The 26,274-nt window shown below is 41.0% G+C and overlaps 1 protein-coding gene across 1 annotated transcript in view; it reads right to left on the bottom strand.

Annotated features, from left to right (window-relative positions):
- HPSE2 (heparanase 2 (inactive)) overlaps positions 1–23,978 on the bottom strand; it is a 523,392-nt gene extending 499,414 nt beyond the window's left edge. The window contains exons 1-2 of the mRNA XM_081074716.1: positions 23,620–23,978; positions 20,580–20,737 (exon numbers count right to left, since the gene is read on the bottom strand). Of these exons, the coding sequence (XP_080930842.1) occupies positions 20,580–20,737; positions 23,620–23,909 (448 nt within the window). The 5' untranslated portion in view covers positions 23,910–23,978. The remainder of the gene's footprint in view (positions 1–20,579; positions 20,738–23,619) is intronic.
- Between the last annotated feature and the right edge of the window lie 2,296 nt (positions 23,979–26,274).

Genomic DNA, 26,274 nt, shown 5'->3' with positions numbered 1-26,274 from the left:
TCAGAAAAAAAAAAACACTCAAAAACAACAACAAAGACACAGTTTCAAATCTTACGAACCATAATATCTCACACAACTCACTTACATTTTTGAATTTCAGATACCTCATCTCTATAGGAGGAGTAGTAATAACTTTCTCACGGGGATTTGTAAATATTTAAATGAAACAAAATATACTAAACATTTAGCACAGTGTCTGGCATATTGTAAATGTTCAAAAATATCAGTTTCTATCATTTGAATGCCCTTACTTTCCTCATAATTAACAAATCTATACATTAATCAAAGTATTAACTAATCTACTGTGTGGTTCTTCACTATTTTAAAAACACAGGGTAAGGAAGAAATTAAATAGATGGACTCTACTTTTCATAGAGCTAGCATGAGTTAGGATACCCAAAATAGTCACAGTGAACACTTTAAAACCCTAATATATCCATATACTAAGCTGTAGGGGATTTACAATATTGTTATGATAGAAATCTTTTTTATTGTGATAAGAACACTCAACATGAGATCAAGCCTCTTAAAATTTTAAATGTACAATACAGTGTTTTGGCTATTCAGGGTCCCTTATGGTTTCAAATTAATTTTAGGAGTATTTTTTCTATTTCTGCACAGAAATAGATGCCAAATGCCATTGGGATTTTGATAGGGATTGCATTTAATCTATAGACTGCTTTAAGTAGTATGACCAATTTGACAATATTAAGTCTTCTAATCCATGAACACAGGCTGTCTTTCCATTTCTTTGTGTCTTATTTAATTTCTGTTATCAGTGCTTTGTAATTTGTGCACACATCTTTCACCTCTTTAGTTAACTTTATTCCTAAGTGTTTTACTTTTTTTGATGTTATTGTAAATGGGATTGTTTTCTTAATTTCCTTTTCGGATAGTTCATTGTTAGTGTATAGAAATGTGACTGATTTCTGTATGTTGATTTTATATCCTGGGACTTTACTGAATTCATATATTAATTCTAAGATGGTAAATTTTTTTTGTTATGTTATTTTGCCACAATTGAAAAAAAGATAAAACCTACTTAGGCAGATAATGACTCATTACTATTCATCACTGACTTACTGAAACGTTTTCAGTATATAGCAAAGCACCTAGACACATGCTATCAAACATTTTGTAAATAATTCCTACCCCTATGACCAGATTTCTTTTTAGGAGGTACAATATTATGCTGCTGATTTTTAGCTCTAAAACTGATGCTCCCCACGTCTGTTGGAAATGGAAGTGTTTTACCAGATATAAGAGCTTTGGGCTCAGAGTGATCTGAGTGCTGTCCTAGCTCTGCCACTTACTACCTGTAAGATCTTGAGCAAGCTATTTAACATCTCTGACCCTGAGTTTCCTCATCTGTGCAATGATGAAAAGGTACCTATTTCATAAGATGGTTGTGAGAATTGAATAAAATAGTAGGTATAATGTGGGTACAATGTCTGGCTTATATTAAATGTTTAATAAAAGGCATTAATAATAAAAATAGCCATATAATGATGACAACGAAAGAGGAGGAGGGGGGGAGGGGGGGAGAGGAAGGAAAGAAGAATAAGAAGGGGGAGGAGGAGGAGGAGGAGAAGGAGAGGAAGAGGAAGAAGAAGAAAGAAGAAGGAGGAGGAGGAGGAGGAGAACTGGACCCCACTCACTCACCTAGTCCCAATTTATAAGCAAGAACTTATAACTGTAGGACAACAGGGCAGGTGTAGGTGTGCAATATGAGCTACAGGAAAGATATTTTCTCACCCTGTGTGTTAACTAAATGCATACGTATCTGTCACACAGATATGTCATATATCTGGGGAAGCCTCAAATACAAAATTGTTTTCTACCCACGTACTAATCATTTGAAAATATTTTTTAAAGCCATCCTCAACTATCGAATTATCTGGCTTTATTCTGCCTTTTGGGAGAGGAGTCAATCAAAAAAACAAAAAAGTAGAAAAAAAAGGATTGTTTCTAGTTTAAATGACAGAGCCAAAAACCTTCCCTGCATTGACTAAATTTTTAAAATAATTAAGCTTGACTCATGCTGATGCTATTAATCCTGCAGTTTATAAACACTGTTTGATCCCAGTGAATTCCACACAAAAAAATAAAAACAAGTCTCCCTTTCATGTTACAACTGGAGCACAAATTAATTACAAAGGATACTACGCATATCAAATCAATTACCATGTTCTGTCACTTTTTCCTTTATAATGACTCTCTATCCTTTTCTTTCGTACTACTGGTTCACTCATGTAATCTGTCCTCATCTCACTCCTGGATATCTTCACTAGCTTCTCTTTGGTCCCCCTGCAGCTAGGATCTACCACTGTTCTATTCTGTCCTGTGAGAAGCCGTAAGAAAAATCTTCCTAAAATATCACATATAATTTTCTTGACTCTCTGTTGTCTAAAGGATAAAATCCAAACTGCTTAACTCTCAACTCTCAGATTGTCTTATCCCAAACCCAGTCCAATTTCATCTCTCAAGCCTTTTACAACTGATTCCCAAATGGCCATGGTATATTGGAAATGGGATTGGCCCAATGACACATGATCATTATCTTTAGCTCACCAATTCCCAAACATTAAGTAATTTGTGTATGGGGGGTGCAGATTAAAACAAAAAAGGACATCTCTTCATTTCCAAATATGCCTGCCCATGACTAAAAAATCCCAAAAAAGGGATCATAGGTTAATATGCATAAAACAAAAACCCATCCTATATTCCTATGCTTCTAAGTATAGGCTCCCAGTTATATGCAAAGTCCTTCCAATTTCCAATAAACCAAGACTGCCAGAAGATGAGCATAATACTTGTCTCCATGTGGTAACCATCAGCCTACTAATGTCATCAAGGTTTCCTAATGCTTACTTCCATACTGTCCGCCCTCTCCTCTACTAACTAGTAAAGCAAATGAGGCTCCTGGGGGAGCAAGGTAGGGACTGGAAGCAGTGGAGTAAATCAGCTGCCGGGCAGGAACAGAATTCAGGAATTCTGGTCCCTCCTCATAACTAATTACTCAGAGTTGTGCATTTAGTTTTTGTCTGTTTTTAGTTTTTCCTTGTATTTTTTTCATTCTGAATAAACAAGCTAACTCAAAGACAGCAAGACTTTCAAGATGTGAGAGCTCCTTCTTCCCATGCAAACCATAGCTCCTCAAGACCTCTATTTTCCACAAGAGACTATTTTATAACATTAGACTCATAGGTTCTCTATAGATTCTGGGGCTTTTTTAGTTAATGGCGATTACAAACACAGATCCAGAAACAACCACTGGAAGGGCAACCACTCTCAAGTTAAGTGAATTAAAGACCTTTGTTTTAAATTTGGGTGGATTCCAGACCACCACCACCTAACCCATTCATCATTCTTTCAACAAATATTTATCGAGTACCTACTATGTGCCAGGCCCTGTACATGGCACAGGATGTACAAGTATAGTGATTTAAAAGCCACCATCACACACTCAAGGGTAGAGATACCAGGGACAGAAGTCCACTCTAAGATGAAGTGTGCAGTGAGTCCTTAAACATCATTATTTTATAGTAAGAGAACATCAGCCCCTCTCTGGCTTTTAATTGTTGTGTGTGTCAAAACAGAAATTCAGTACAAGTAAGCAAGCATTTTTGACCACCCATTATGTACTGATCACTGAGCCAGATATAATTAGATTCTAAAATGGATTGGGAGCAACCATACATTGTTGAAAAAACAGATTTTAGAATCATCAGCTCTGACTCTGCCAAGTCCTAGTTGTAAAGCTGGGACAAATTACTTAACCTCCTTGAACTTCAGTTTCCTCATCTCTAAATGGTAGTATTTGGGAAACTTGCCTGGTAGAGTTCTTGTGAGAATTAAATGAGACATAATGTAAATTGCCTTTCAGGAGGTAGGTGTTCAAAAACAGTTTGTTTCCTTCTTTCAGAGAAATTAGGACCACTGACACCAATTAGGAGGTTATCATTTTAGTAGAAGGCCTGGAATAGGATAGTGACAGTAAGACCAAAGAGAAAGTGAGAAATACAGTTAAACAGGCAAAAAAGATAGCTGGCTGGCATTGCAAAAAGGTTTCATCATATTGATGAACTAAAAGAAACATTCCTTTATAGGGAAAAGGTCAGGTCTCAATATAAGGGAGAACCTTTTCTATCTTAAGAAAAATTAGACTTCTAGGCAAAATCTAAAACGCAGAGAAGAGGAAAAGACATCCTTGGGGTAAACTATTTTAGGTCATTGACTTCAGTAAGAAGAAGAAAAACAATTTTCTGAAAAGGTCAGTAATGGACTCCTTTATAAACAATCTTTGATAAAGAATCATACGATGACTAAATAGATCACTTCTAACCATGGGCTCCATCCCTCCACGGGCCACCTCCACAGGCCAAGACCACGGCGTCCAGGACCAAAGGAAAGCATCCTATTTCACTGAGTTTCTGGCAAAGGAAAAAAGACTGTTCCTTCGAGGCATGAGTCCCCATAGACAACTTAGGTTTGAGGTAAATACCTTACACAATGCCACGTTAATAGCCAGAACCAATAAAAGAGGCTTAGAAGTTTATGTTCTCTCTCAAGCATTTTTGCTCTGGGTTCACTTTTTTAGTCTAAGTCATCTGAAGGAAGCATTAGGACTCAAGTGCTGGAGTCAAACTGCCTGCCAGAGGTGTGGCGAGGGGCATGGGCTGGGTACAAAATCCTGGCTCTGCGTCTTAGTAGCTTTGCAGCCTTGTCTAAGAGATTTACCTCTCTCGGCCTCAACTTCCTCTTTCCACTCACATGAAATACCCAGAATAGGAAAACCCAGAGATGTGGATGGTGATAGCAGTGGTTGTCTAGGTTAGGTGAGGAGGTCCCTTTGGGGGAGATACACTAATGGGTGCAAAGCTTCCTTGTGGAGTAATGAAAATGTTCTAAGTGTTCTGAAGTAGATAGTGGTGATGGCGGCACAACTCAGTGAGCAGACTAAAAGCCACTGAAGTGTATACTTTAAATGGTATGTGAACTGTATGGAATGTGTTATAGCTCAATAAAGCTGTTAAAAAAAAGATTAAATGAGACAATGCTTGTAGCACCTTGGAAGCGCTCAATAAATCTAGGCTGATGATGTCACTAATATTGTTGTTTCCAGAAGAAAATACATTTAATGTCAACTTTGTTATGCATGCAATTGATGAGAATCACCTGGACGCTTAATCTCAAAATTGTAAAACCATTCTGTAATAAACAGGAAAGGAAGAATCTCAGCAATGGTCTAGTAGCCTAAACTCTTAAAAATATTTACAACAATCAGAAATAATAACAAAACTAAATTTGTCTGGTGACACCTATGAAGTCTTCCTCAACTCCTTCAGGTGAAGGTTACTGCTTCCTCCTCTGTAATCTTTCTATTCATATTGCTACCATATCGTTATCTATTTTATGTCATTTTCCCCACAAAAGTGTAAGTTCTATCAGAGCAAGGACTATATCCCTTTCATTTCTGTACCCTATAGGGAGAGCATATTGCAATGTTAACAAGACATTATATTACATATGTGGGGACAAAGCCCCGGAGAGCAGTTTCCAGCTCTCGGCCTCACGTGGAAAGGTGCTGGCTCGGGTAGTAGATGGCCGTGAGCTGCAGCTGGTTAGCCAATTGCCTACTGATATAACTGCTGTGGCTGCGCTGGGGTCTGGGAGTCGGTCGGTTGGTAGAAAAGCAGACAGCAGGTCGCACGTCACGTGAATCCAACCTCCAGTGAGACTATAGTGGTATGTCTCCCCTACCTATGGCTCCATGAGTGTATCTTTTTGGCCTCACCACATCCTGCTTTCTTATGTGGGGAGCAGGAGCTGAGACCCCGTAGGCCGCCCCGCACGACACATGGCGCAGCGAGCAGGCCTCCAGCATGACAACATAGTAGGAGCATTTCACCGCAAATCCATGGATTTCTTGTAATTTCTCATCTACCTCAACACCTGTTTCAGCCTCCTTGAAGAAAAAGAGGAAAGCGTTTTGAAAGCCGATCAATTTAGCCATTACAACCCACATCCCTACCTAACAGATGAAAACGTCTCAACAAGTGAAGTTTCACTATAGTCTTGAAGCTCCAAGGGTTCTCAGGAACAGCAAAGTAATCTGAAATAGGGTATTTAGCCCTAGGAAAACACTCACAAGTTTATGTAATCAGCCCATGACCCCTGCTTTCATCACTAAAGTAAAATGGATGAGAAGGCCCTCCCATTACCCAATCTTGCTGCTGCCTTTCGGTGAATATTTTCCCCTTCTGACTACCACAGACAGTAATATTAGTATCCAGCAGCAAACCCTGCAACTACAAGTATGGTCCCCAGACCAGCAGTATGGGAAAGACCTGGGAGTTTGTTAGAAATGCAGACTCTCATTTTTAACTAGACCCCAGGTGACTCACATACACCTTAACGTTTAGGCAGCACTACAGCAGAATTTGTCTATGCCTGAACTTTAGATTCAGACAGTCTAGATTTGAATTCCACAACAGGCCAGATAGGGTACCTTAGACAAACCACTTCACTCAGAGGTTCTTACCCTGGTGTGCACTTTAGAAACACCTGGGGAGATTGTGAAACTCACAATGCCTCAGCTCTACCCGAGATTGATTTAACTGGCCTAGGACCCAGTATCTTTTCAAGCTCCCCCACGGACTAACCTCCTTCTATCAAATGGGTCAATTAATAGTACCTGCCTCATGGGGTTGTAAGGAGAGAATCTGATCACCTTTGAAAAGCTTTTGGACCATTACTTAGGATGTATAAGTGCTCAATAATTTGTAGTTATCATCACACCTGGAAACCTGGAAATGAATTATTCTACAGCAGGGATAAAAAGGAACAAGTTCACATGTGCTAGTCTGGCCCCATCCTACAGGTAGGTACCTGCCAAACTCGTGAGGCACAAAAGAAAGGACACAAAGAACATACTATCCCCAAGATGAGTTTTTCCTAGCAGCAAACTGTTGATTGAAGCTTCAAGGAAACTGTGTGTGTCAGGTAAGGGGCAAACCATCTCTGCAAGGTGTCACAAAAGGCCAGCACCTTCATTTGGAATGTACTGATGCAGATGGGGGAACAGTGTTTCAGCAGTTCTGTAACACAGGAAATCCCCCTTACCACACCTTCCTGATTTATACTGATTCTTGATACACACCACATGTGTCCTCAACTTTCTTCCCCTCCCCCCAAGTTTTCAATGGTTCTGTTCCACATTTAGGTGATGAAAACTTAAAACCTGCGGTTATAACTTCTATGAGAAATTTCATTTTGAAAGCTTGCTAAATTTCAACTTTATTGCCATGAGGAAAACAGAAGAAACAAAAGACCTCAGTCATCCACTAACACAAAAACCCCTAGTGAAGACATTTAATAAGTGTAAGTTTTCTGCTGCAAGTTGTTGAAAATCCTGACCTTTGGACTGGGGTGCCATTCATTTGCTTCTAGAAATGTTCTATGAAACAATAGCATTTATTTTTCTAATGGTTTTAGGTTACGTGTTTAGTTTCACCTGTGGATTTTAACTTGGCTCAGCCTGGCCTGTATGCTGTCCCTTTTGAATCTACACCTCACTAGATTTAACCTGAGTCTACTCTTCCAAGGGAATTCATAATGGGTGGACAAATAAGTCCACCATCTTGTTTTTCAACAACTGCAAGGAAATAAACACCCAGATGAAAACATCGTACCTACCAGGGCAATGACTGATACACAGAGATTTATCTCAATGTTGATTACAAACATTTTTTTAGGTGTGCATGGTTCAGTGACTATGTCACCAACAAGCTCATGTTCAATTTCCAGCTCCTCGGCTTACTCACGATGGGCCTCCTTCAGTGGTAAATGAAACAGACTCCTCCTCTCTCTGGCTGGGTGCACTGTGACAGTTAATGCATGTCTGCATTTAAAAGGCTTTGAAATTCTTGGTTGGAAGTCTCCTCCGGGATATTAGCACCCCTTGGAGTGCCCTCAAAGTCCCCTGTGTCCCATTCTCTGGGCTGGTTCTTACCTCACCCCGGGATTGGAGCCCAGTGTCAAGGGAGTCTGCGATTCAGGTGCTACAACTCCAAGAATGGCATGCTGCAGCCTCTTCAGGAGTTTGTCAGTGAAGAACAAAAGATGTGAATGTTTCTTTTTCCCAGCACACGTACAAGCAAACAAGGCTTCTCACAAAAATCCATTCTAGCCTCCCAGAGAACCTGTTTCAAATTGGCCCAACCACCACGGAGCACAAGTATCCCCTGGTTCACGAGGTATGACCTCGATACCACATTTAAGAGGGTCAGGAGTGAAGGCAGAAGCACTGAATTCTAATTCCAGCTCTGCCACTTAAAAGCCATGTTACTCTGAGCAACTACTTTGAGTCTGTTTTCTCATTTATAAAATGGAAATGCGAAAAGTTAAAAAAAAGACTAACTATCCACAGTTTCTGTGAGGGTCAGAGGAGTTTTTATAATCTTTAAAGAACATTACAAATTCAAAGTGTAATTATTTTTCTCCTACGAACGATTGATTAGGGAGCTATTCAAAAATGACTACCTTATGACTTCTTTAATCCATTTCTAACAAAACATATGCCAGGTCTTTTTATAAATCTCTATTTTTCAGCTGACTAGTATTCAAGTTCACAAAGCAGCTTTAACGAGATGAGTGACATTCAAAGAGAATCAAGAAATCCTCAGTCAGGATTGCTTTCAAATCACACGGGGATATACTATTTGAACAAAAAGTCAAAATACTTTTAGTGTCACTTTCCATCTGTATCCAAAACTTTGCAAAGTACTTGTGTTACTAAAGGAAACCATACTTTGATGCATAGGGTTAGTTTTGCTGTGGCTTTTTTCTTGCTATTTGCTCAAAGAATATATTATAGCTAAAAGGATTAAAATGGATAAGGGTATTTAAAAAGATGTTAGGGGAAAATAAGCAATTTAGAGCAAGTTCTAATTTGGAGAAAGAATTATGATACTACAGCACAGCTTTTTTAGAAACTAGACAAATAGCAAAAGAGAGGTGCTTGCTAAAAAGTACCAAAGAAAAAGTTGGAGAGAATGGTTAAATTATAGCTCACTCACATATGGATTATTCTTTAGCCACTGAAAAACAGACTATAATTATTGACTAAATGATTATCTAGATAAGTAAATTGCACAACAATATGATCCCGTTTATATATTTAAAATTTGATATATATCTGTATGCATAGAAAAATGTCTAAAAAGATACATGCCAAACTGTTATAAGTGGTATGGTGTGGGATCGGGGGTAACTTGATATATGTAATATTGAATGTATTAATGAGCATGCATTACATTAGTAATTAATAAAGTAAATAGAAAGCATAAATCTTGAAAAGTAAAAATATGAATTAAAAATTCAAGCATTAACAAGAAATATCCTATGAATTTTTTTAAAAGCAGAAACAATGAACGGAAGAGAGGTTATTCCTTTTAGCATATTAAGCTACCAAATAAACAGCAAATAATCAGTCAATGAATATTTACTGAAGAGTGACTATGCAAAAGTCACTCTACTAGATGTTACAGAAACAACGGAAATGATGTAATCACTACTCTCACAATGGGTAAAGCCAAGTCTACATGAACCTACACAAAAAAATATCTGAGACGTAAGGTAAAATATAAAAATAGCCAAAGTGATTTTTAGACAATAAGTGCCTTAGAAATTCAGGCTCAATTAATGTTGAATGAATGAATGAATGAATGAATGATTGAATGAATGAACATTTTGAGCTGAGATGGTGAAGAATTCATTTACAAGGAGGACAATTTTAAGCAGGGCTTTGAAAGAGGAAGAATTTAGAAATGGATAGAAAGGGAGCAGACATATGATGGAACTAGGGTGGGGGGATCCAAAGGGTGAGAACTATAAAAAATGGCAGAGTAGAACTTTGTGAAAGAAAGCTACACCATTGGCTTGTGAGTAGACTCAGGTTCCTGCGGGTAGGAGAAGAAGCTGGCCAAGAAGGGTGGGTTGATTCTAGAGGGCCTTGGAAAAGTGGAGAAGAATGAAGTGGAGAAGAATGAAGAGGGCTAACGCGGACAAGGGATGTCCCTGAAGGTTTCTAGCTGGGCAGTGACAGGAGGACTGTGGTGTTTCAGAAAGATTAATCAGACAGCAGGATGGAGAGAGGCTGGAGACAGGGAAGCCAGTTCCCTGAGAGAGAGGCGACAGAATAGGTGTGAGGTGATGAATGCCCAAACAGATGGAAACAGCCAGAAGGGAAACAATGATTTTCATTGAGCCCCATTCTCAAACTTTCCAATGAGACTCAAGCTAATATAAACCCCTAGAGAAAAGACCTTTGATGCTGTCCTGGTAGAAGAATGAGGAACATTGTACTGTTATGTTATGTTACAATAGGGGCAGTGAAAATCACCGACTTTGGAGTGAGATTGTCCTGGATCCAACCACAGCTCCACCACTTACCAGTATAGTTACTTAAATAACCCCTGAGACTTAATGTACAATATATAACCTCTTTGCTCCTTGGTTTCTTCATTCTAAGTGGCTATAAAAGTATTCTCTGCTTGAATCTAACAAAATCTCAGTTTAAAGAGAAAGATACAAGAGAGAGGGGTGAAGGAAGGCTTTTCTTAAAACCTCACTCTTATCAGTTCCTTTTAGCCTTTGCAAGATTTCACTGGGCTTAGAACTTGAAGGAAGAATAAGGCAGAGTATGGTTCCAGTTTATAAATAAAAAATAAACTAATTCTAAAATTTCCTAACAATTTGATGGTAACATTCTGACTTTTTAAATATTCTTATTTTAATGTTTTTCCCCTGCCATTTCCCTTACATCAATAACTGTTGATTCATTTCTATTATTCTCTTCAATGCGTCTGCTTCCAAAATACACCTCCTTTCCTGAGAAACTAGTAAGTTCTATCTCATATCACATCAATCGTTGTTCCATTCCTTCAATATGTCACCAAGTGTTCATGTGTCTCTCTATGTCTTTCAATTGTTCATGTGTCTCTCTATGATTATTCTTTCATTGTGTTACCTAACAACTATTTTGTGTCCTAACCCATAAGACCTTCAAATACCCTCATGGAAAGGCCTATGGCACATATACTTTTAATGCTCTACAATGCTTAGGTTAGGGCTTTGGAGTGCTAAATAGATAAATGAATGAATAAATGAAATAATGAATGAATTCAAGACTGGATCCCTCTCTTATCTAAGCCTGGTGAAGACAGAATAGGACTGGGATCTAATCCTGGTTCTACCAACTACTCATCTGTATGACCTTAAGTAAGGCACATGTCTTTTCTGAGTCTCAGTTTCTTCATACACACACACATATGCATGCGTGCACACAATGTTTCTCGGCAACTTGAGTTAAGAATTAAAGGAGATAACATATGTAAAACACAGTAAGTGCTCAACAAACAGTAGTTATTATTGTTATTATTATTATTATTCACGCTCTCAGGTCAATAATAGGCCAGGTCAAGACCCCTCCCAGGCACCTGTCCTGACTATTCCAGCTCTCCCTTAATCTCCTGCTCTGAACTCCTATCGCTCTTACAGCTTGTTCTACATCCTTTAACCTTTGAAAATATCCTATTCTTGCTGCTATTATTTCCTTCATGTCTTGTGTCTAAGGAAATCTTTAACTTGCAGAATCTTAGAATTAGACATCATATGTAGACAATGTAGTCAATTTTCTTCATTTTATAGATAAGGAAGGCTTTAAGAGGGTTAATGAGTGGCACACAGTTAATTAGTAGAAGAACTGAGACTAACATCAAAGTCTCCTTGGGAAGCTCATAGCAGAGGCTCTATTTAAGTCTGTAAGTTTAATGACTGATGTCATTGAGCACCTGTTTCACAAGACATTAGCTGAGTGGTCTTCAGCACGCTACTTAAACACTCTGTCTCAGTTTCCCCCATTTGTTAAATGGGAAAAACAGTACTTTCCTCATAGGGTCGCTAAAAGGATTAAATATGTTAATGCATGTAAACTGCTTGCACATAATAAGCATTCAATAATGTTAGGCAATATTATTATATTACTATTATTAAGCTGCAGAGAAACATGCATTCTTCCATAGTATTTCAGAGACAATGCCCCAAATCTGGGCAATTTTCCTTTCCCAGCTTTCTAATCTCACCTTCTAAGGTGTTTTTGCCTTTCAAGAGTAAGAAAAATAAGGCATTGGTTTATCCCCAACTCCCTCAATACAAGCATACAGATGCATACATGTAGCCCATCTTTTCTAAATATGCAGCTTATATTTTTCATTCTTCATTCTTTGCCATGCTAATAGAAAAACACATGCATTAAGGTTTGTAAATAACATAAATACTTTGTCTGATTTAATGTGTCTGTCCTATGTGATGGTTATCTCTTTATGGATTTATGTATATTTCAATGCAGCATGTTTGATTGTAAATTCCTAGAGATAAAAATGATGTCTGCTTAAGTCAATCAAACATAAATTCTGGGGCACTTGGACTAAATAAGATTGAGTATTTAGAGAAAAATTTCAGAAAAATTCAGAAAATGAGAGGGGACTAATGGAGATTGGCTTAACAAAAGGCTGAATGAAAAAGGGGGCTTGAGCAGAGCTTGAAGGACAGTGAAATTTTTAATTCAGGAGGGAAGATGAGTGTTCAAAGTGGAGATTATCACATGTGCAAAGTGGAGGGACAAGGCAAACATTAGTCTGACTAAAGTAGAGCAGTAATACTGGAGACCACTGGAAAATTCTACTGAATATGTAAGACCAGAGCACCTAAGGATACAGTTCATGTTTTATTCCTCTTAGTAGCCCCAATATCTAGCACTAAGCTTGGCATATAGTTGGGGAATCAAAAAATGTTTATTGAATTAAGAAAAATTATAGTTCTTCACTCTACTAAAGTGAAGAAAACTGAACAGAATTGAACCAACTCAGTCAAATCATGAAACCAAAGGACCAAGGAGTTCAAGTAGCTACCATACCTTCTACAGCACTAGCCACTAGTCTAGAAAAGTATATTTACTTTGCCTACATCACCATCGTGGAGAAGTGCAAGAAATAAAACACACCAAATTCTTTCATGCTCATACTATATTCATTCTCTCTTTCCTCCCTAACCCCTCCGCAAACACACACACACACACTGCTCAGAGTTCTAATCCATTGCTTCATAGGCTGAAACAGCTGAACACTTGATTGAGGCACTAAGAAGCACTGAAGTTAAGATTCTTAATATCTAATCCATTTTGATGAAGGATTCTGAGAAGAGGCTCTTGACACCTGGAGCCCAGACCATGTGACTGGCAAGCTGAACAGGCCAGGGAATTTTGAAAGAAACTTCTTTTCTTCATGAGGTGCCCATACCACCAGAAGTGACTGGGAGAAGAGGAGAGAGAATTTAAATAAATTTGGCAAGAAAAATATTTATATTTGGTATTGGCAATAGTAACCAATACCAAAGTTTTGTACGGGAACACACAAATGTTTGTGAATTACCTTAGACTTCAATGACCAGGTGTGAATCATACAGATGTGGTTGAGACCAAAAGGTATATTTACTATACTTTTTGATTCACTGAAATTAATTAAGCCACCTCTACAAGCAACAGACCGCTACTGCTTCTAGCACTATACAGATGGCCACAATAACTAAATAGTGACTAAATGACGTGATGACTACATCTTTGTGAGATACCACATTCAAATTCATGGGTAGAGTGAGCTGCAGCTAGCACTCAGGACGTAGGTACCAGATTTCAAACATGATAGAAAATGCATCCTTTAATACAATATTAAATGAGCAAATTCATGAGTGAATGAATATTATAAAATACTAGCCCATTTTCACTCTATAAAAGAAGGGTAACCTAAAAATCATCAAGCAAATTCTAAAACTTTATTTTATATACCCTGTAATGTAAGAATCAAATTAATAATTCAATTTTAAATTATCTTTCAATCATGCTTCATAGCTCAAGTCTGACCAAGTGCAGTTATAACATACTAGCTAGACAGAGTACATGAACATATGCAGTACTTCAGAAAAGGAGAATGGGAGAAGGCAAGGGACATTGCTCACATTGAAAATGTGTCCTCCCCTTCTCCAAAGAAGTAAAACAACTTATAATGGCCTTTATTTTCCTATAGGGCCAATTCCATTTTAATGTGCCTAAAATGCAAGATTCTCATAATCTGATCTGGATGTATCCAACCAACCTTTTCTCTCACAGATGTACTTTCTTCTTCCTCTTTATTAATTACATATTTTGCAGCTAACAGAAATACATTAGAACTTCTTAAAACCTGATTTCGACATATTTCTAGCAATATGAGATTTTCTTATCTAATTTTGAACATACTTTATTTTTTATGTATTTTTTTAAATTATAAACATTTCTGCAGCAGCCAGATGGCTCAGTTTGTTAAAGCACGAGCTCTGAACAACAGGGTTGCCGGTTTGATTCCCACATGGGATGGTGGGCTGCGCCCTCCACAACTAGATTGAAGAACAACAACTTGGAGCTGATGGGCCCTGGAGAAACACAGTCCCCCAGTATTCCTCAATAAAAAAAAGAAAGAAAGAAAATAGCCTCATCCTTAAAATATATATATGTATACATATATATGTATACATATATATGTGTATATATATATGTATATATACACATATATATAAACATTTCTGAATTAAGGAAAATGTGCAAATAGGCTTCTATAAAAAAATTTTGACATGGGTCTAGCAATGTGAACTAAGATACTTTCTAACCTGTACCTTCTATGAAGAAGCCAGGGTGGTCTCTTCACTGCCCAAACACATACTTAGGCTTTGCTTCATGCCCTTTTGAATTACGTGTCCTCTCTTCTCATCTCTACCTCTCCAAAATCTACCCATCTTTTAAAAGGCCCAACCTAACTCCCACCTACGTTTGGCCAGCATCCATCTCTACTTTTCCTGTTACATTACACCCTGGCAAACTATTATGTTACACTTAGCACTTCATTCTATATTGATTTTGTGTTACTCTTCAGTTTTATCAGTACACACATTATCTCACTAAGCTATTATTAGTTAATTGACAACAGGGACTGGCAGTGTCTTTTGAAGGGTACAGGTCAGGTATTTTGTAGCGTGTCCTTCAATTTGGGTTTGATTAGTGTTTTCTCGTATCTACGATATGAATCATATCGTAAATACGATATGAATTTGAGGAAAGACGATCACACAAGTGAAGTGCCCTTCTGATCACATCCTATCAGGGAATACATAACATCAATATGACTTATTTGCTGATGTTAACCTTGATCACTTGGCTAACACGATGTCAGTTTCTCCACCGTAGTTAACATTTTCCTCCTTACAGACTCTCCTCTTTAGAAGCAAGTCATTAAATCCAGACCACACTCAAGGTGAGAGAAATTAATCTCCACTTTGTAGAGGGAGAAGTATCAAAGAATTTGTGGGCATATGTAAACCCACCACAATAATTAGTAAATATTATGGGAGAGATGCTTTGAGGCGGCGCAAATATCCTGTTTTGCCATAAAATTTTGCTTACTTATTTTAACACTGATTAGTGGATCTGGCCTACAGCAGTTATTGTTGTTGTGTTCTAATGGTGATTTGGGACAGTGTCTTTTTTTTTCTTCTGATATTCTGCCATTCTTTGCCCAGCATGAAACTAAACACAAAGTAGATAATCAATAAATACTTAAGTGTAATTGAATTTCAAGAAACATGTACGTGAAATAAAATAATGAAAGGTGGATAAGTTCAAGGCAAATATGTATTTTGGCAGTTGTGCTGTTCTTATGTCAGACGTCTTGATTAATGGAATGGGAATAGAAAGAAGAAGAATTAATTACCTCACCTCCACTAAAACTGGAATAACTTCCTGGAAAAAGAAGAACAATACTAATAGTTGTATAGTGCCTTAGAATTTACAAAGTGTATTCACATTCATCATTTAGAATCTGAGAAGCTCTCTGAAGAGAAAATCTTCAGGTGATAGAGATTTTTTTAAAAAATTTAATTTTTGAAAAGATAGTATTAAATCAGAAATTGGAAATTAGACATAGAAACTACATAAGGCTAACAAGAAAAAGCAAAGAAGAAACAGATGCAATAAAATAATAATAATAATAATAATAATAATAATAATACAGGTCCAGTGCAAGGCTTTAAGCCAGGTGCTAAAGTTGATTTCATGCATTGTATGATACCAAGACAATTTAGACAACCAAAGATAATGCGTACATGGTTAAAATAATGAAGAATGTCATTAAACGAAGCATGAAGAATGGAACTGAAAAAAAAATGGACTGCATGGGAATATGCATAGGAGGTAAAAAAACGAACAGAATCTTTATGTATGTATTCATTTATTTCTTTCATTGGTCACCTTCATTTCCCAGTGCCTTTAACAGTTTTCCTAACTTAAAATATTTGCTGAAGTTCTACTATGTCATACATAATGCTAGACATTTTGGGACATATATCCCAAATAATTAGATATGGTCCCTTCCTATAAAAAATGTGCATTCTAGTTGGAAAGGTAAAACAAATATATATATGAAGAGTTAAAGAGCAAAACAAGGCAGAAGGGGCCAAAAGAACAGCAGAAAGAGTAAAAGCGACAAACAGTCCAGAGAGAGAAAAGATCACTAGGGAATGACCTATTCAGGAAAGGGTTTGTGAAAATAAGGGTCTGTGAAAACAGTGCTTCAGAAATTGGGTAGGGTAGATGGTGAGATTTGAACAGAGCCAAGAGAAAGGCATTCAAAGGAGAGATATACTGGCTGAATAAAGGTATGGGGTTGAGGTAGTGCTTAAAGGAGACAGTGAAATCAAGTGGGGCTGTAATAAAAGGCGTATATTTATAGGGTACAAAAGGTAAGCTGAGATTGAAATGTGAAAGGTTTTGAATGCCAAGGTGAGGAGTTTGAACATTTTCTGTAAGCAATCCAAGAACAATCAGTTTTTGGGCAAAAGTGACACGATGAATGTGATGTTTTAGAAATATTAAGCTGTGTTTTGGTTTGCATAATAAATGGTATCCATCTTGATTAAGGATATGGTTATGACAGTAAAGAGATAGGCATACAAATAAAGCACGCCAAATATGTAACACAGAGGGGTAGACAGGAGCAAAATAAACTTATGAACAAAAGGTTAACCCAAGATTTCTTTGTTGGGAGCAAGAAAAGCATAACATCGCAGAACAGAGAAGAAGTTAGGCAAAGGGTAAATTCCAAGGTATGAAGAACACTCCTATTTTTATTCCTCCATCATCACCATGTTCGTATGAAATTCAAGTTACCTAAGCATAGAGTGGAATAGATAACTGTATTAAAGAAGTAACTGAAGAAGCTCCCAAGTGATACATTAACAGTGGGTTTAGAAAGAGAAAATGTAGTTGCATTAAAATGCTTAAAAAAGTCTTTAGAAAATACAAGCCACATGACTTGTTAATTGTACTATTAATTCAGGGGAAAACAATAACAAAAATTTCACATCAAGGTAGCAATATGAATAAATTAACCAGAAAAGTATATTTTACCCAAGTTGGAATGATTCAGTTCAGTTTTGTATGTTTGTATATAACAAAACTAAAAGATCAGTCTCTTCTCTCATTATCACACACACACACAAAAAAGCCACCCTATGTTCTCCACCTCCGTTCCGTAAAGACAATTCTCCCTACATTCTCTCAATCTGCTCAAACAATTTCCTAAATCTATCTTTTCTTTTGGATAAACTTCTGTCTCACCAAATCTTATTCACTCTTTAATCCCACGTTAAATTTTTCTGAAATTGATACTAATAAAAGTAAGAATTCTTAACCTTCATATAGTGCTTTGTAATTGACAGAATATTTTACGCACATTGCCTCTTAGAACCCTCACAAAAGCAATGCACAGCAGGTATTATCATCATTCATGTGTTAGAGAGAAGCAGCAAGCCCAGGGCCACACATTTCATAAGTGACAGATCCAGGCCTGCAATGCAGGCTTTCTAAGTCCAAATTCCATATTCTCTTCACTACATCATTCAGTTTCATAATGTGCCAGTAAGTATATCTTATTACTCAAAATGTACGTTATTATACTATATTACATTTAAGTCAATACATCTTTTTTTTAATAAGGTACTTATGCCTAAGTGACTATTTACTAAGAAGACCTAATTATTTTAAGATGCTCATGATGATTACAATTATCACTAACTGAAAAGTAACAACTGAAGTATAATGTTTGCAAAATTCTGAGACTATACCAAAAACAATTTTGCCTTTATTCTGCAAGGCAACAACAAAGACAACATGGGTGATTTAAGGATATATGAGCATCAAAGGGCAGAAATAGGACATTCCCACTCTCTTTAACTCTGCTAAGGCCTCAAACACTGATATAGTTCAGAGCATCTTATTACCAGGGAGACATAAATCAAAAGGGGTTCAGTTAGGAGCAATAAAACAGATTAGTGTCTGGAAGGACTGACTTTAAAGAAAGTTTTAAGAGAATTAAATCCAGGTAGTCTAGGGAAAAAAAAAGCTATGAGGAAACCTTTTCTTGAAGCTGACATTCACACCAAGGACAGAAATTATTTTGAAGGTAGACGTCTAAAACAATTCAAAGAGGAAGAATCACAAATACTTAGGGGATTTTTATGAAAGGAAATTTCAGGATAAATTTGCTGGCAAAAACCTATGGGACAAAAGAACTCTCTCCCACAGGAGTGGTGAAAACTACATTCCTAGAGATATATAATACCAGATTGGACAAAACAAGAAAAGGATTCCATCTGGAATGATCCTATACTGGCCGCTGAAGTGGTGGGAGGATTGAAGACGATCTCTTAGATCTTTTCCATTTCTGATTTTTTTTTTTAATTCTATGAAGTTTTATGGGCACAGTCTTTTGCCAATTTCCCTTTTCCCCAAGATACCCACTTTCTCCTTTTACAAAGGGAAACAAATTGTATCCTTCATTTTAAGCTGATCTCATGTTCTCAATGAATCAGTAATATAATCCTAGGTACAAGTTTGGGAGAAAAAGGCCAATTCCTATAACTTATAATAGTCCTTTTTCCCCTCCCCCCACAGTGGTACCTGGGGCTTTTACAAGTTTTTCTACAAACTAAAGAAGTAGTTCAAATGGATTCGAAGAAGAGCTGTTTCATCAGGAAAACCATTAATATTCTCCCTTCTTGTGTCTGATCACAGAGCTGACAGTGACCCTGGGAGCTATAGGGTCCTGGGTCAAATTACCATCAGAGCTGCTGTTCAGGATAATCTTTTACCTTTCAGCATTTTATGCTGAGTGACAGCAAAATCTACTTGCAATCCACATTTTTATGGCAATGACATTTATCTTTGAAAAGATGTACCCTTAAACACCTACACACTTTGGTAAATGTTGTAAAAGAGTAAGTCCTATTCACACTTCAAACGCAAGAAGCCTCAGCCTTGCTCTCTTGCTTCATTGTGGCACGTTAAAAAAAAAATGTTGCTCAGTCACCCTTGAAATATTAATAAATCCCACTACCTCTCCAGAATTTCCATTCAGTGAAAGCCCCAGAAAATACAACGGCATTTCCTTGGTTTGCTGATTTATAAGTACAAGATGTAACAAAATCCAGGGAGCTCTGAGAAACTGTCCCTGACCCCTTTAAAAATAAAACTATAGCTCACTTATAAGAAGGAACAGCAAGACAGTCCAACAAGAATGATGCCTCTTCTATCCAATCTAAACAGCCTCAGTGGGTGAGGACCCACCAATTCCCATCCTCCCTATTTGAAAGAAAGTATGTCCCTCTACCCACACAGAAAATTCATAGATATTAACAGCAAACCCTCTAAACAACATTTTTTAAATGCCATTTTCATTTTTTCCCTAGTGAAAATGAGATTTTTCAAACCTAAAGATTGGCCTCTCACAGAGGAATCGGATCTGGAGTTTTCAAAGCCTAACACCTAACTCATCTGATCCTGGCAGGAAAGAAGGCTGGCATTTACAATCCCATTTTAAAACAGGAAAAAAAATGCGACTCTGATATTAGGCAACCTGAAAGAGAACCCACTGCGCAGATTTTCAAACCTTCCCCAACAAGGGACCAATATAAAAGGGGTCCTTCCAGAAAACTTTAGAGGGGGTTTCCAAAAAAGGCTGCATCCTCATCTCAGGAAAGCAAGAAATAAGAAAAATAGGCACTTTTTTCTAGAATTTTAGGAATGAAACGTGAGCCTGACCCTTTGGTAGCTTATGAACCTGCCTGAATTTTCTCAGGAAACCCACTGCATCTCCTTCCACTGGACTAGCCTGCCAGTTCTGACTACCCGTTGGCTCAGGGCTCGGCAGCCCCGCCGAAGGCCGGCACCAGGACAGTCTGGCGACCCCCTTTGCGTAATCACGTCAAGAGTTCCACACTCGGGTGTATCCTCGTCCGCAGCTCCCAGCTTTGCGGGGCGTGGGGAGGCTTCTACCAGGCTCTCCTCCAAATCTGCCCCCCACATACCCTCACGGCGAATGCTGGCTCCCACTCCCCACACTCCCCCCGCGCAGGAAAGGGAAGCAAGTTCTCACCATCCTCATAGTTCTTGAGATAGTAATCCGGACCGGGGCCCCCGCGGCTTTTCGCCGGGTTCCTCAGGTTCTGGAACTGCAGAAAATCGGTCCTTTTGCCCCCGAAGCGCAGAAAGGCGGGCGAAAGTCCCCGGGCCAGGGTCACCAGACGCTTGGAGCTGCAGGGGTAGAAAAAGAGAGAGGAAAGGATCCCGGGGGAAGGCGAGAGGCCGCGGGGCACCGAGCAAGACCTCCTCCCACTCTCTGCTGGCGACTTAGCCGGGACCAGGGGTTCCGTGTCTTTCCCGGCCCGCCGTCCGCGCGGGCCCCTGACGGCACCCCGGCGTCTCGCGTGAGCCCGGCGCCCCTGCCCGCGCTGCCCTCCGCAGCCCAGCTCCCGGCGGTGGTCCCCTCCCTCAGACACCCCGACGCTGCCTGCCAAAGGTACTGATTTCCAAAGGGTTAGGTTGTGTTTGTTAGCAGTGCGCACGGGGCGGTGGGACACTTCTGAGAACACGGGCTGAGGCGCTTCCGCGGGTTCCTGCCGCTACCGGGAACGCGCTCCAGCCTGAGACGCGCCGCGCGGGACCGCGGGGCTCCGACTTCTGCCAAACCTCCAGGCTGAAAGCCGGGATCTGCTTCCTGGGCCCCAGGGGCGCCGCAACCTCTGTGAAGGTGAAACCTGCCTTCTTTTTCTCACACCAGGCACCTGCGATCAAGTATTCTAACGTTTTTTATTAATGCCCAAGTTGGTTTTCCTTTTCCACTACTTTACGGCAACCGCATCCGTCCCCCAGGTAAATCCTAGCCTTCCTGCGAACTCCCCGCCCCGCCTCGCACAGTACAGGCAATGTCCCTTTGGCTCCTCAAATAATTCCGCCTGATCTCAGGAAAAGTAACACCCTCTCCTCCATCCTCGAGTCGGGCTCCATCTTTTCTCCTTCCCACTTGGGACCGTTTGGAAGCGCTGCGGAAAGTGAAGTTTGCCGAAATGTGGGACCTGCGCGATGGAGGAAACCCGAGGAGCACAACAACAATAGCATTTTTTACTTCTGCTTAGGTTCAGGATTTCCTTTAATAGTTTTTTTAAAGAGCCAATTGCAGCTACTTCGGGAAGGCGTGGTGGAAGAGCTTTGAGATGCTCTGGATGCTAAGGGGATCAGCTGTGGAGCTTCGGAGCTGTAAGTTGTTTTCAACGCTTTGCTGGTTGGAGTTCTGAAAATCCAAATCCACATGGAGAAACGAAAGAGTATCAGAAAGGGGGTGGGTGGACACGAGAGGGAAAAACCCGAGACTCCGCTTTGGGAGAGCTTCTGAGAAGAGTCTTGGCCGCCCGGAGTCGTCGGGTGGCGGAGGACTCCAGGTCTCGGCGTCGCGTGGGCCGGCGGCGGGCAGAGGGGACGCCCGCGCCAGTCCGGCCCCGCGGAAACGGCATTTCCAACCACGGTCCGTCCGGAAGCCTGCACAACCAACGCAAATGCGCCCCTCCACGGCTCCTTCCTCCGCAAAGCCCACTTCCAGAATCTTTTCTGCGGCAAGCATTTGGCGCGAACAGGATGGTTTTTTAAAAAGAAAACAAGAATCCTGAAGAAGTCCCCGCAGTTGCAGAAGCGCAATGCAAGGGGGCCTGTATTTCGCAAACCCCTGTCGCCCCCCACCTGGGGACGAGCTCAGAGACGCGCTCTGCTGCTCGGAAGAGCATCGGAGGACGACGCCGGGCCGCGCGGAGCTGTTCCCGCCCTCCCAGCTGAGGCGCGGGCTGGAACCGAAACGGCCTCGCCCGCGGCGGCGGCGGCCACTCAATCCTCCCGCAACGCTCGCTCCACGTGGAAGAGCGCCCAGCGTCGCGCCTCCCACTACCTGCCGCGTCCGCTGACCCGTCCGGGGCCCGTGGAGACCCAGAGGGCTGAGGAGTCGGCGCAAGCAAAACGCGAATTTCCAAGGAGTGAAAGATACTCACGAAAGACGCCCGGCAGAGGCGGCCTCAGGGCGGAGAAGTGGGACTGAGCGCCCAGGACTCTTCCCGGGAGCCCACAGCTGGGGCGCCAATTTGGAGGGAATGTTTAGACTCGACACTTGGATTCAACACTGCAGACGATTTCTTTTCTTTCTTTTTTCTTTTTTAACACTGCACCTCTGTCCCTGATGAGAAGGGAGCGTGGTTGCCTCATTGCTGAACAGTAACTTAGCAGAGGGTGAGTGAGCCCATCGGATTACAAGACCTACAGTCAGGGGTCCGTGATCACAAACCTCCGGTTTGCTAATCCGCCAGTGCCGGGCTCAGACTTCCCAAACATCCTCCGAGTATTTCTAGGACCCTTTCCGCTCTCCTTATATATGCTATGACCGGAGCGAGGATTTTTTTTTCTTTAAAGAAAAACTAAACTATGCAGTTACCGCAAGAGATTTAAGGAGGAGGGACTGGGGGGCCATTCGGTCTATAAAAAGCGTCTTACAAAGTCCTGAAGTCTGGAGACGACAGCGGAAGATATAAAATAATATTTTTTAATCCGACCCAAGTTGTCCACTGCTCAATCCTCTGCTTAAATTCGTTTTCTGTCTAGAAGTGGGAGAGAACTGAGGAAACGATCTTTCCGTGGAAAATTCCACTTTCGTGCAATCCCCGCTTGAACAGACACACGCAGACACGCACTCTCTCACACACATACACACACCCATTCCTCTCGGGTCTTTGTTGCTCGAGACCTTTTCTTCGCTTTTGTAACTGCCCTGAACCTCTTGTTTCTTTTTCAGGATACGGGGAGGCAGGCTAATTGTGGATATATGTAAGCACAACATTTTTTCAGTCATAACTGATAAGTTTCTGAAATGCCTTCTGCATTGCAAACATGTGCATCTTAATAGAAAACACTGCTTTTCTCAATCACCAGTTACAGCCTCACAGCAAATATTCCAGGAGGAGGAAAACCTCCTTTCTTCTCTTTGAGAGATCCGCTTGGCTTATTCTCTTCTTCTTCTTCCCCCTTTGGAATGGAGGATCGGAAGGGGTGGGGGTTGTTACTTAAAAAAAAAAAATGATCCATCGAAGCCCCTGCCTTACCTTAAGAAATCGAGCCAGCCATCATGAATGATGGACGGGTCCAGCTGCAGAGAGAGGAAGTTCTCATGGACTGTCCTGACTGGGTTCTTGGTGCTCACATCAAGTAGAATCAGGGTCTTTTCCTTCAAACCTGGAGCTCTGTCTACAGGCAAGGGTCTCCTGTCTCCAGCTTGGGAGGAAAGGAAGAGATGGAGCAACAGAGCCAAGAAGAGAGCCACCGGGGCTAGGCACGCGGGGGGGCGGGAGCTGCTGGAGGGCATGGCTTCAGGGAAGGCACAGAGCACCCTCATTAAATCCCTCTGATTTAAACCTCTCTTCCTACAGGGTCTCGCTGGTGACTAATTGTCCTTATCTAAAGTGTGTGTCTGTCTGCTTTCCCCCCCTTTTTTTCCCTTCCTTCCCCCCCTTCTTTTTTTTTCTTTTTTTTCTTCTGTGTTTTGGTGCTGGTGGAGCGAACTCACGCCCCTAGCCAGCCTTCTCGGCGACTCGTGCCAAGAGTACTCGTTCACCAGCACCGCCCCTTTAAGAGATTTCGACTGCAGACATTTTTTAACTTTTTAAAGGTAAGGGGGTGGGTGGGAGAGGCGGGAAGTAGGAGGAAGGGGTGGCGTTGTACCCGCCTGATTTAACCCTCTAGGGTCTGGAAGCGGAGGGAGGGATCGAAACAGGACCGCCGTAAGTTTCGGGTACGGGGCGGGGCGTCTGGTTTTCACTTCCCTCCCTGCGAGGCTGTGGGGAGGGCGGTTCTAGCCCCGACCCCCATCCGAAAGCCCCAGCGCCAGCCCTGAGCGCGCTGAAGTCCGGTCCGCACCAGCCGCGCGCCTGTTTGTCCTGACAGCGTCAGGCGTTTCGTCCGCTCCCGGCCCTTCCCTTTGGGTCGAAGTTGCAAAGCACGGGTGGTTACGTTGCCGAAGGTTCCTGCGGCGGCGACTGTGATTCCTGCCAAAGCGTAGAGTACAGAGGGAGACGCCATGGACACGAGTCGGGACCTCTACGACGCGCGGGGCATCCTGTGACCGCGACAGGGCAAAGAGTAGCCAGAAAGACTACACAGAGTGACCAGGTCAAAGGGTTTATTCGTCCGAAGGGGCAAAGGGGCCCAGGCTGCGCTAGCTACGTTCTGCCTGCAGCCGAAGCGAAAGTGTCTCGGGGTCTTCGATATACGGTGACTTAGGCCAAGTCAAAGCAACCTGGACTGTGCTTGGATACTCTGGGCGGCGCAGCGCCCAGCTAGACCACTCACTACTTGGCCACTCCACTGCACAAGCAGAGCCACCCCTCCAACCCCTAACGAGGTCCACCTTGGGATTGCCCCTGCTGCCCAGAAGGGCGCCTTTACGGTGCCGGAAACAACGGAGTGACAGCAGTTGGGTTTTCAAACTCTGCCCGAAGCCAGCCGGAGTCCGCCCACACGTAGCCCCAGGATGCGTAGCCTGGAACCGAGGTGCGCCACCTGCCCTAGCTCACGGATCCCGGACCCACAGCTCCTCTCAGCTCGGACCCCGCGTCCCAGACCAAAATGCGGGGAAAGGCCGGGCCCAGTGTGTGCAGTTAGACCTTAGGGCCCACTTGTGGCTTCTTTCTGGAACAAAATGGGCCTTCTACTGGGCAGATTAAGAGAACTACTTTATGCAGTGTGGGTACACATAAGCGTCCCAGCTTCCTGGTGTCAAACAGGCAAAACTATAAAATGCAAGGCAAATGTTTTCCCCAAGGGTGGACGCACAAAAGGCAATCTTAGAGCCCACAAAGACTGAAATGGCAACCTGTCTCCCTTTCCCTCCCCTCGAGAGGATTAAGGAATCTGAAATGGGCTGGAGTAGATGGTCTTCAACTGAAGTTCGTGGAGGAGCTTCCTACCAAACTGAGCAACCAGGAAATCCAGAAATTAGGTTGGGTTAGACTGGAAAGTGCCATTAAGACCTTCTAGAAGCAGGACTACATAAAATGAGGCCAAAGGAGGAAGAAAACTCAAGGCATATTATTTAAAGATGACTTTAAAAACCAAAATGCCATATACTGAAGTAATAGATGTCCTATATACTGAAGTAATAAGGTCCTTAAGGCCTGCTTCCTCGGGTCCTAAAAATTTCTAACACGCCTAGATCCTTTAAAACATGTGTGTGTTTCTCTGTTTGGGTGTGTGGTATGGTATGAGTTCCAGTAGAAATTACTGTAATTTTAAAATATGCACTGAGCACCTCCTAGAGATGGTGACAGCCTGGTGAGCAAAGATTTTAATGTGTCTTTGCATCTCCAAACTCAGGCACTTAGTAGGCATTCAATAAATGTCTGTGAAATAAATTATTGGTAAAGCAAATCATGATCAACACACTAAAATCATATACTGTTCTCAAGAAAAATGTGAAAAAATAAATACTTTTATTTGTCACACAAAATTTTGTCTAAAGTTTCTGTTCAGTAATTTGTTTTCCCAGTTATTAGCATTTTCCTGGTCATCTCCTCCAGGAAATACTTACCTTGCAAATTCAGAATTATTGCTATATTCAGAATTAAAACCAATTACTATATATTTTTAACAAACAGCCAGATTTTCCAAGGGCCTAAACATCCCCTGGCTTACAAGTGAATGTACGTTTACAAACCACATTAACAGGAACCAGAAGAAGACCACTTGAATAAAATAATCACTCA

Source organism: Rhinolophus hipposideros (genome assembly GCF_964194185.1).
Source record: "Rhinolophus hipposideros genome assembly, chromosome: 15".
NCBI lineage: Eukaryota > Metazoa > Chordata > Mammalia > Chiroptera > Rhinolophidae > Rhinolophus > Rhinolophus hipposideros.
Note: the sequence above shows the minus strand (reverse complement) of the source record. Positions and strands in the feature narration are given on the sequence as shown.